The 12,005-nt window shown below is 44.8% G+C and overlaps 1 protein-coding gene across 6 annotated transcripts in view; it reads right to left on the bottom strand.

Moving 5' to 3' along the window:
• Positions 1–11,583, bottom strand: part of CADPS (calcium dependent secretion activator) — a 468,107-nt gene extending 456,524 nt beyond the window's left edge. For all 6 annotated transcript variants that reach the window (XM_061129176.1, XM_061129179.1, XM_061129177.1 and 3 more), the window contains exon 1: positions 10,707–11,583. In XM_061129176.1, coding sequence (XP_060985159.1) covers positions 10,707–11,150 — 444 coding nt within the window. In that variant the 5' untranslated portion in view covers positions 11,151–11,583. The remainder of the gene's footprint in view (positions 1–10,706) is intronic.
• Between the last annotated feature and the right edge of the window lie 422 nt (positions 11,584–12,005).

Genomic DNA, 12,005 nt, shown 5'->3' with positions numbered 1-12,005 from the left:
CAGAACTTTTTTTGCCAACCCAATGCTATCACTGATAATATTTGTTCAACATATACCAGCTTCCCTGGTAGCTCAGGTGGTAAAGCGTCTGCCTACAATGCAGAACCCGGGAGACTGGGGTTCGATCCCTGGGTCGGGAAGATCCCCTGGAGAAGGAAATCGCAACCGACTCCAGTAGTCTTGCTTGGAAAATCCCATGGACTAAGGATCTTGGTAGGCCACAGTCCATGGGGTCGCAAAGAGTCGGACATGACTGAGCGACTTCACTTTCACTTTGACTTAAGAGCTATAAAGCTCACCATTCAGAAAACTAAGATCATGGTGTCTGGTCGCATCACTTCATGGGAAATAGATAGGGAGACAGTGGAAACAGTGTCAGACTTTATTTCTGGGGGCTCCAAAATCACTGCAGATGGTGATTGCAGCCATGAAATTAAAAGATGCTTGCTCCTTAGAAGGAAAGTTATGACCAACCTAGATAGCGTATTAAAAAGCAGAGACATTACTTTGCCGACAAAGGTCCGTCTAGTCAAGGCCATGGTTTTTCCAGTGGTCATGTATGGATGTGACAGTTGGACTGTGAAGAAAGCTGAGCGCCGAAAAATTGATGCTTTTGAACTGTGGTGTTGGAGAAGACTCTTGAGAGTCCCTTGGACTGCAAGGAGATCCAACCAGTCCATCCTAAAGGAGATCGGTCCTGAGTGTTCACTGGAAGGACTGATGCTGAAGCTGAAGCTCCAATACTTTGGCCACCTCATGCAAAGAGTTAACTCATTGGAAAAGACTCTGATGCTGGGAGGGATTGGGGGCAGGAGAAGGGGATGACAGAGGATGAGATGGCTGGATGGTGTCACCGACTCCATGGACATGAGTTTGAGTAAACTCCGGGAGTTGGTGATGGACAGGGAGGCCTGGCGTGCTGTGATTCATGGGGTAGCAAAGAGTCGGACACAACTGAGTGACTGAACTGAACTGAAGCAGTTAACATAATTTTTTTCTTGCAATCCTCACTATTATTTCCCCCCATTTTATACAGGAAAGAACTAAGACTTAGAGCGATTGGATAATACACCAAAAGTCACACAGCTACTAGGTCAAAAAACTGACTAGGCATTTGAAACAGAGACTAATGACCTGCAGAGTTAATGAAGTGTCACAACAAGAAGGAATAGCGATGTCTTGTACTGTCAACCTCATCTACTCTGTAGATGATGCTGTAATGGTAACCATTTATTCATGGGTCTATTTATGATATCAGTAAGGATAATGATCATGAGGATGATAGCAATACTGAATATTAGGCATACAATGGTCAGGACTTCACATAGAGTCCTTTCACAGATTAAAAAAAAAGCACAAAATTGTACATATCAAATTAGCAATATGAACACTTACATACTACTCACCACATGCCAGGCATTGTTCTAAGAGCTTTACTACATTCGCTCACTTACTTTTCACAGTAATGATGGAGACACCATCACTATTCCTACTTTACTGATGAGTAAACTGAGCCACAGACTGTTTAAGTAAGCTGCCCCAAATCACAGAGCCAGCTTGGGGTATATCCGGAAGAGCAAACATAGGCATTCAACTTTCAGAATCTATGCTCTTTCCTGCACTATACATCATATGTCAAAAGCAACGTCCAGGCTTTAAATCACTGACTGACTTCATCACCTTTTCTTTGCCTGCTAACAACAGAGAAGTAATTCTTTCACATGCTTGGATGGACAAATGAAAAAATAATAAGGTAATTCTGACTGTCAGCCCTCCAATTCTGCAGAAACTATAAATCTGATCCCAACGGAGAAACACCTGCCAGAGACAGGTAACACAGAGTTGCAAATTCTAGATCTTTTTCTTGGATGCATTACAGAGGCAAGGGTCAGACCATCAGTATTAGAGCAGCAATGGCAAGAAGAGACAGTGTTGGAAAGAACCAGATTGCTGCTCTCCTACCAATGAAATTTCTATGATGTTCCTCTTAGAACAAGCATACTTTATTTATTTAAAGTGATTAACATTCCATTACTTAAGTGAAGACTCGTAGTCTTATTTCTGTTGCGTTTTGCAGATTCATTAAAAACTCAGCTCAGCTTTGCTATATTTTCCAGCTATAAGAGGAGCCAAAACCACAAATTTTTATATGTAATATCTTGACAGTTTTAAAAGTTGGGAACAAATTCAAAATTTTGAAAAATATACTGTAGACAAAAATATACTTTCAGTCCATCTCATCCCATAAACTGAATCTCTTGCATGGTCTGTAGCCTTGTAATCTTTTAAGATTTAATCTCCTCACCAGAAAACACAAAGTGAACTCTTAACTTCATCTCAAATTCTTTGAAGATAATGGCTTATTTTATAATGTCAAAACATACCAAATACAAATTTGAATGAAATTATGTCTTGATAATGAGTGACCTTGTTACCCAGAAAGAAATATCGACTATTATATATCAAATATTTTATACAAATGTGACAGTAGAGATTATTTGAGGGTTCCCTATCCCCTATGTAGAAATTATCCCAAAGACAGACAATGACTTTCCTGCAATCGGTGGTTTATTAGTGGTAGAGTTTGAGCTCAAAAACAGGTTTCAATACATGACCTTTCTTCTCATCAACCAGCTTTCTTCATTGTTAAGGAAGTCATTTGAACTCCTAGATCCAGCCATGACTGCACCTTGCACTGGATTTTTAAATTACATACACCAATAAACCTTTCCTGTCCCCTTATTTTCCTATTGATGTAGCCACTTCAGTCGGGTTTCTGTCATTTAGAACCAAAAGAATGGGATGATTAACCCCAGAAACAGTGACTCCCTTCCACAATCCTCCTACATCATGCTTTTCTCCTAACTGGAATACCTGCCTTTCCTTATGGTTACACAAATCATGCAAATCTTTTAAGACCTAGTGAAACTGAGCAGGACCCCATGGGGCTCCTGGACACAGAAGCCTTTCTGTGCCCAGCTCCCTGTCCCGCGCAAAGTGCACCCCATTTCTTGTTTGTAAGAAACAGGCTTCAGCCTCCAGGATCCTCCCTGAGTTCCAAAGGGTAAGCTTCACACAGTTCTAATCAAGGAAGGGAAGGGATGCAGAGACAAAGGAGGACCAGTCAGGAAACAATAGTGTAGCCTTGAGACAGGAGCCTGCCTCAAGGGATATACAGAACAATGTCTTTCAGCTCTTCTACAGAAAAAGAGCTTCACAATAAATGGAAGATGTTAACTACTTGATGAAACAATCTTCACTGCAGAGAAAAGGTCAGGAGATCACCTGAGGCCAGATTAACACCCTGAACATACCCTGTTCTTTATCAGCAACCGCATCCTTGAACCACTGCTATAAAGCTCATCAAATTCCTCCAGGTTGGGACATGCAGTTTTGAAGGGCACAAGTCCACTGTGTCCCCCTTGCTTGGTAAAGCAATAAATCTATTCCTTTCTACTTCACCCTGAACTCTGTCTCTGAGATTCGATTTGGCACCGGTGCACAGAGGCTGAGTTTTTGCTATCACTCACCCTAGTCTACTTCCCTCACAAAGATTTTCACTACTACTATATCCAATCCTGTACATGTGCACACACACGTGTGTACTCTCTCTCCCCCTCTCCTACTTTAGTATTTGTAATCCAGTCCAGTTCCAGTTCAGTTACTCAGTCATGTCTGACTCTGCGACCCCATGAACCACAGCACGCCAGGCCTCCCTGTCCATCACTAACTCCCGAAGTCCAACCAAACCCATGTCCATTGAGTCGGTGATGCCACCCAACTATCTCATCCTCTGTCGTCCCCTTCCTCCTCTTGACCTCAATCTTTCCCAGCGTCAGGGTCTTTTCAAATGAGTCAGCTCTTAGCATCGGGTGGCCAAAGTATTGGAGTTTCAGCTTCAGCATCAGTCCTTCCAATGAACACCTAGGACTGATCTCCTTTAGGATGGACTCGTTGGATCTCCTTGCAGTCCAAGGGACTCTCAAGAGTCTTCCCCAACACCACAGTTCAAAAGCATCAATTCTTTGGCAACATCTTACAATTTAACACTACCTTATTCTCAATTTATCTGACATCTTCCAAACTAGAACAAAAATACCCCAATTCAGAATCTTACCTCGCAACTATCTTCAGTTCTTCATAAAGCCTGGGAGAATATTTGGTGCAATGAATAACTGGTCTTGCTCAGAACTTAGGTCTAAGTAGGTAAAATACCCCTGATTATTCCAACTTAAGTTGTATAAACACTTGGCTCCAAATACTGGCTATATTTTAATGTAACAGCCTATGGTTATGTATTAAGTTTGCTTTTGAAGGAAAAAGACCTTGGAATTATTTGACTTATACCACTTTACACAGTACAGTTTTTCAGAAATGAAAGATTTAATTTCCTTTGTTGTTCAGTCCAGTTTTAGGGAAGCAAAAGGCTATTCCAAGTGTGTAATGAGGCAAGAACTTCTCTTATTACTTTTTTGGTTTTCTGTATCTTCAAAATGTCTCTCCTAGTACCAGTGCATAACAGTTCCTGCCCATTGCACCAAGAAGATTGAGGGGTGGGGGAATGCCAAAAAGCAGATTTAAAGAATTCAACTCTTTTCCTGAAGAAGAGAAAAACATAATTCTTTTTGAAGGAATCCTGTTTGAACAGTCATTTAGTTTTCTCAAAAGGTGAAAATATTTTATTTTTTAAAATGCAAATTGTATGTTGCATTAACAATGCAACCCTTCAGATATTTGAAGAGTGGAGCTAACCTAAGTGCCTCAAAGCATATCTGAATGAATGAATCACCACTACTGATTTAAAATACACACACACTCACACACATATTTAGTAACCTAGCACTTGATCTTAAATTTTATGAAAGTTATGGGCTTTTGAGTCATAACTGAACAACAAAGTCAAAGAAGTTAATGAATAAAGATGGAATTTCTCTGGCTAACAGTGACTCAACTTTAGCCATAATTTTAGAGCAAAATATAAGCTGAATCACATGGAAATGAGTAACTTGATGACTAGACCAAACGTGTTATAAGTTCAAGTCCTCTTGAATAAAGAATTCATATAGAAGAGATACAACTTTAGCATTGCCCCTTTCTCTCATCATATATTGGGTTGGCCGAAAGTTCCTTTCAAGTTTTCTATAAGATGGTACAGAAAAACTTGAAAGAACTTTTAGCCAATCCAGTACATACAGGTGTTGTTGTTGTTTAGTTTCCCAGTTGTGTTCAACTCTTTCGACCCCATGGACTGCAGCATGCCAGGCCTCCCTATCCCTCACCATCTCCCAAAGTTTGCCCAAGTTCATGTCCATTGCATTGGTGATGCCATGATGTGCATTTATGTGTATGTGATGTGTCTGTATGTGTAGGTGAAGAATCCACCTATCAACGCAGGAGACACAAGAGAGATGGGTTCAATTCCTGGGTCAGAAAGATCTTCTGTAGTAGGAAATGGCAACCCACTCCAGTATTCTTGCCTGGAAACTTCCAAGGACAGAAGAGCCTGGCAGGCTACAGTTTATTGTGTTGCAAAGAGGTGGACATGACTGAGCACACACACGAAATACAGACACACATGTATACACACCTACATACACACTCATAATTCATTCTGGACATCTGTAATCCAGGCATTACAAATAGTTCCCAGCCAAGTTAAAAACCAAAAAACAAAAACAAGTCATGTCAATTTACACATTACACAGAACTGTTTACAGTGCCTGCTTTTACATTCCCTCAGGAACATCTATAAGTAGGTAGTTCACATGAGGCAGCCACTCATCACCATTACTACGTGATTTAGAAACATATGGTGTAGCTCTGCCATGCCAGCTTCTAGGTATTCACTCTAGCATTCTGACAAAAAAAGAGAAAAAAAAGCTCAGACCTGTTTCTCAAATTATCATTTCTCATCTGTTAAAACACACATCATGACAACCTGATGACTAGTTTCTGTTGTGGTCGTAAATTATCATTACCAACATGCTATATTTAGATTTACGGTAGTATAAGGCAAGTATACCTACAAATGATAACATATTGAAATTCAGCAAGACCCTGTGCAGTTTCTGGGTATAAATCCTTTCTGTGTTCATCAGTTTCTTTTTTGTAGGAAATAGGCTTTATTTAACCTCCAGGACCTCCCCTATGTTCCAAAGAGCAGGTTCAAACCTGCGCTAATCAGAAAAGGGAGGGGATGCAGAGACAAGGGAGCTGCAGTCAAGAAATGATGGAGCCTTGCTTGGATCACAGGTACTGGTCCCTCCTCAAGGAATATATTGATAGCATGGCTCAGTAGTAAAGAATCCACTTGCCAATAAAGGAGACGTGGGTTCGACTCCTCATCCAACAAGATCCCCTAGAGAAGGAAACAGCAACCCACTCCAGTATTCTTGCCTGGGAAATCCTGTGAACAGAGGAGCCTGGCGGGCTACACTCCATAGGGTCTCAAAGAATCAGACACAACTGAACGCACACGCAGGCGACACTATCTTTGAGCTCTTTTGGAGAACTAAAGCCCCCATCCAGAGGGTGAATGGCAACCTCAGGCTGAGGCAAGATTCCCAGAGCACCACCCTGTTAACTTGTCACCAACCAATCAGAGGAAAGGCACACAGTCTGCAGCCTTCACCCTAAATTCTGCCTAAATATCTTTTCCAAAGCCATCAGTGAGTTCAGGGGTTTTGAGCTCAAGCCACTGGTTCTCCTTGGTTGGCCCTGCAAATAAACCTTTCTCTGCTCCAAACTCTGACATTTGGTTTATTTTTCACTGTACATCAGGCACATGACCTTATTTGCTAACAATGTTTTCACATAGTTTGTTTCAAATCCCTTCTTTTAACTGGGAAGATTGTTTGAAAACCTAGGCATTCTCTTTCCCAGTAAAAGTGAAGCCTAAGTAATTAACTATCAGAATGGTCCAGCAATGGCATCTTTTCCCTCTGTTCTTTCTCAATTGTTCTTTTGAGCTAATTTTTTTTTTCCACCTCAAAGTATATAGAAAGACTGACAACAGTCTGCTGTTCAGATTTACCAGCTAACAGCCGTCTCTCTCCTTCATGAGTGAAAGTCACTCAGTCATACCCAACTCTTTGCAATGCCATGGACTGTAGCCTGCCAGACTCCTCTGTCCATGGGATTCTCCAGGCAAGAATACTGGAGTGGGTAGTGGTTCCCTTCTCCAGGTGATCTTCCCAACCCAGCGATCGAACTAGGGTCTCCTACATTGCAGATGGCTTTTTTACCAGCTGAGCTACCAGGGAAGTCCTTTCTCTCCTTCATACTCTTTATGAAATTAGTTCTTAAAGGATTATTTTCCCCATGTTGATTTTTTTGGTTAGGTGTTCAAAGTGGAAGGGGCAGGCCTCTCTCAACTTAAATAGAAATAATCCTGTGTCAAGAAGTACACTAGACATGTTGTCAGGATGCTAGCCTCCTATTTTTCATTTAGAATACTTCTGGCCAGTGTTGCATATTAAAAAGATAGGATTTGAAATCAGAGAACCCCATGCCTAAATTCCCACTCTCTCATCTGTCTATATAGCGCTTTACACAAATTAGAAAAGCCTCATTGAATCTCAGTTTTCTTTTCTAAAGATGGGGATGGTAATCCTTACATTACTGCTAACTAAAATCTGTCATTTATTTAAATGTCCTTAGTTTTTACCTAACTTCCTATTTCTGTTCTTAGATCATTTTAAGTTCTCTTCATAATTTCTACATTGTTAATTATGAGAAGAATATAAAATGATCTAAGAATGGAAATAGGAAGTTAGGTAAAAACTAAGGACATTTAAATAAATGACAGATTTTAGTAAACAATGTATAGCTAGTGGTTCTTTAATTGTCCTACAAGTACCCATACTACTATAAGATAATTATAGAGAAAAACGGTCTGGGTTGTATGGGAACTCTCTATATTATTTTCTCAACTTTTCAGTAAATCTAAGACTCTCCTTAAAAGAAGTCCACTTTTAATAAATGACTTAAAGTAAGTGCCCTGCACTCAATAAGTACTTAAAAAACAGTAGCCAATGTTACTATTATCAAGTAAACTACTTGGTTTCCTAAAGTTTATTAAACTCTATATAATATGGTCTTTCTCCACCCCAACTTTATTGAGATATAATTGACATACAACACCGTGTGACTTTAAGGTATACAGCACAATGATTTGACAATATGATCTTTCCTTTTCCCCAATTTAGCAACTGCTTTTCATAAGCAGTTCTCTCTGCCCTAGCCGTTATCACTCTATTCCCTTTCTCTACATCATTTTTCCTCTTTTTCTAGTTCATCCATTTCTATTCTACAAACCCAGGTTTACTTTACAACTAGTTTTTATTTCCCCAAGACTAATTCAATCTTATTTCTTGGCTTTAAATTTTGCCACCATGATTATGCAAACTTTTACTTTCAATGACTGCTCTTTAAAAAATAAAAATCAAAGTTCAAGTTTTCTACTTAGAGAAAAATAGCAGAACAGTTTTTTTTCCAAAAAGGCACCAAACACAAAGATATAGTAATGGGGAAAGCATGTTTTTTTGTTTTTTGTAATAAAGAGATAGATATTCAACGTACCAATATAGACAGCAGCCCGGAGGCAGCTTTGCCGGGATATGTATTTAGTCTGCTGCAACAACTAAGAATAGTTTGACCAAATGCCAGTGTTATCAATCTGTCCTGGAGTCCCTCTCATATTAAGGTCATGTGTAAAAACACACCTTACTTGTCCCTCAACCACAGCTTTGAATGGATCTGGGTAAAACATACCAGATCAGATCAGAAAAACCAGCCTCGTGATGCTCTTTCTCGTGGCTGAAGCTTCTGTTTAGAAGACCCGGGTCTTTATGAGAATGGATTTCTTTTCCCACTCTGCTACTGGATTTCAGCCTGTATTTGAAGGACAGAGCTAGAGAGCCTTTTGACTGATAAAGGGAAGTTTGTTTCTTAACTTTTCTTTAAGTGACAACAGCTTTTCATTGACAAAGGAACAGGACATCTTTAGTGGGTGCCGTTATTAAAGGGAGAGATTTTGGAGATGGAATTTCCCCTGCTATAAAGACACAATTACTGAAATAATTTCGACCTGAAGCTTGAAATACCAGGCCCTGTGAACCCAAGCCTCAACCTTAAAAGACTATCCAAAAACTTTTATGGTTCTGAAAATACTTTTGCTCTAGGATAGTTCAAAATACACATGGAAAAAGCAAGGAACCACTGATGAGGGGGTGGGGCAGGGGGATTAAGCAAGGAGTGTGTAGCCCACCTGTTCTTTCTCAACCAGGAAATGAATTTTGTCTTTAATAAAACTGATAACCAAGCTTGTGATAGCTGAAATAAATCATCACTTCTGGGTGGTTTGTGTACATATACATGCAAAACAAACAGAGAAATCTGTGCTAACTCAAGATAAGGCTGGATAAATACAGGAAAACCTAACACTCTACTCCAGGCAACATATAAATCAGTCTTAAATGGCAACAACCCAGAAATCCTCTATTTTAAGAAAGTGGTCTCAGTAAACTCTGAGGGGGTTAGAGCTGGCTTTAATCGCCCCTCATACAGCCCCTTTGCGGGCTTAACTGACTTCTCTGTCAGTTCAGCTGTGGCAGACCCATCTAAAAGACAGAATAAGATGCTAACTTGCTTCACAACTCACTCCAGCTGAGTACCTGACTCCTCTTCTGGTCCACTACCCTCGACCTGCATTCACTAACCCCTCCTTTCCCTGGCTGGAGAACAGCTGATAGAAATAGGCACTTTTTTCACATCAAAGGCAGCCCGGAACCGCCTTAGCCTCACCCCAACCTCAGACACAAAAAGCTTTTTGATGCTTATAATTGCAAGGCTTTTTCCAGCTGCACTTCATCAAGCTAGTAGTGGCAGGGCTTGGAGGGCCTAGGAGAGCCAGAAGGTGGCGGCGAAGTCACCTTGGGAACAGAAGGGGGTCAAAGGGAGAAAGACAGAGGGGCTGACCCAGGGAGAAGGAGCAGGTGCGCCTGCCCCTGCTCTGGGGTGAGTGAGCAAGGGTAAGGGAGATGGGAAGGAAGCCCGGCCAGAGTGAAGCGGTGGCCCAAGGACCCCCAGGTCGACCCTAATCTGTGATCACCTGACCCGGGTGGAGGGAGGAGGGTGCCCTTCGCAGTGTCACGGAAAGCTTCGCCTTCTGGGCTCGCTTTCTCCCGCCTGCCCCTGCGGTGGCTCTCTGCCGCGGTTAGCCTGAGCGCGGCTCCGAGGCGCTCTACTTGCTTGGTACTGGAGCCCCCACCTACCGGGCGCCCCTGCCCTCCCAGCGCACGCCCAGGAGGGCGGGCCGGGAGTTGAGCGCAGCCGCCGGCCGCTGGTGAGCGCTGGGAGCCCTGCAAGCGAGCCAGGCCTCTCTGGGCGCCGCCGGCTGCAAGTCACTCTCCGAACCTCCCGGGCCACAAAGCAGAACTTGCCCGCCTCGCTCCCCAGCAGGGAGGCCCAGGCACAGGGTGCTGCGCTCCAGGCCCCTTGCTGGTCCTGGGCAGCTCCTGGTGCGCTCCGGGCTGGGCTAGGCGAGGCCTGGCGGCGGAGAGGGGGGCCTTGGAACCCCTTCCCCGGGGCGCGGTCTCCTCCTCCTCCAGCTCCTCCTCGCCAGCTGCGCCGCCAGCTCCCATTGTTCGCCCCGCCCGCCTGGCCACGTCCCGGCGCTACTCGCTGGGCCTCCCAGGCGCACCTACCTTCTGCTGCCGGCGAGCCATGTCGGTGGGCTGCTTGGCGTTGAAGGGGTAGGCGATGCAGCGCATCACGAACACATAGAGCTGCAACCTCTTCTTCCTCTCCTCCTCTTCCTTCTGCAGCCGCTCCAACTCCTCCTTCTCCTTCTCGCTCACCACCGACGGGCTAGGGCTGGAGGGTCGGCCGCCACCGGCGCGGCTGCTAGGCTGCAGCCCCCCGGCCCCGCCGCCGCTGCTCGCGCCGCTGCCCCCGCCGCCGCCGGCGCCCATCCCGGCCCCGGCGCCGGCCCCGCCGCCGCCCCCCAGCCCTGCGCCGCCGCCCGAGCCCTCGCTGGTGCGGCTGGGAGACAGGCGCGCGCCGGACGCGGCCGAGCCCAGCACCTCCTTGCCGCTCTCCTCCTCCACGATCTCATCCGATTCCTCTTCGCTGGATGAAGGGTCCAGCATGGTGGCGCCTGGGGAAGGGGGGGGGGGGGTCCCTGGAGTCCCTGGCTTGGGGTGCAAAAGGTGGGGGGCGCTGGAGGCAGCTGGGGGTCGGCTCTCCCGGATGGCCGCTTCTCCCCAAATCAGGGAGCAAGCGCGCTGCTGCTCAGCCTCAGCCGCGGAGACGGCTTCCTCCGCTCGGCGTTCGAGAGCTGGGCTCTGACCCAGGAGCACGAGGGGAGGAGGAGGGGGGAGAGGTGCGTCCGTGGACCCAAAGTGGGCAAAGGAGGGAGTCAATTGCGAGCCCCGAGTCCACAGCAGGATGCCATCTGCAGCCGCTGAAGGAGGCGCCTCCAGAAAAGATGCCGAGTGTTGCAAGCTGTCGATGCAGCCTAGAGCCGAAGAGGCATCTTGCCGATTGGGGAGGGAGCGGCGCTTACGTGTTTATTGGCTTAACTCTCCCGTGTCCGCAGCATAAAGGGCGGCTGCAGCGGGCTGGAGCCGGAAGACCGCGGAGCGTCCCCAAAGTCTCAGAGCTTCCGTAGCGATCCCAATGCTTTCCTGTCCTCCTCACTCCCACCCCGTGGTGGCTAATTTCCCCCTTGATGCCCAGCCCTCCTGGTTTCAACCTCTCTCCCCGTCCCGCGAACAAAAAGTTCTTGGGAGAGGAGGAAATAGATCAATCAGTGATGACTTTTTGTCAGCTGTTGGACACACTAAATTCAGAGATCTCACTGAGACGAAGTCGGCGAGATGTTATACACAAAAGAAAGGCTATTTCCTATAACCAGCTCTCCTCACACTTTCCTCACCAAACAGCCTGTTTGTCCCACCTGTGTAAACTCCAATGCCAGCAGTTTATTTTACATACACCCAACC

This window comes from Dama dama, chromosome 24 (genome assembly GCF_033118175.1).
Source record: "Dama dama isolate Ldn47 chromosome 24, ASM3311817v1, whole genome shotgun sequence".
Taxonomy (NCBI): Eukaryota; Metazoa; Chordata; class Mammalia; order Artiodactyla; family Cervidae; genus Dama; species Dama dama.
The sequence above is the reverse complement of the archived record's forward strand: the minus strand, read 5'-3'. Positions and strand labels throughout refer to the sequence as shown.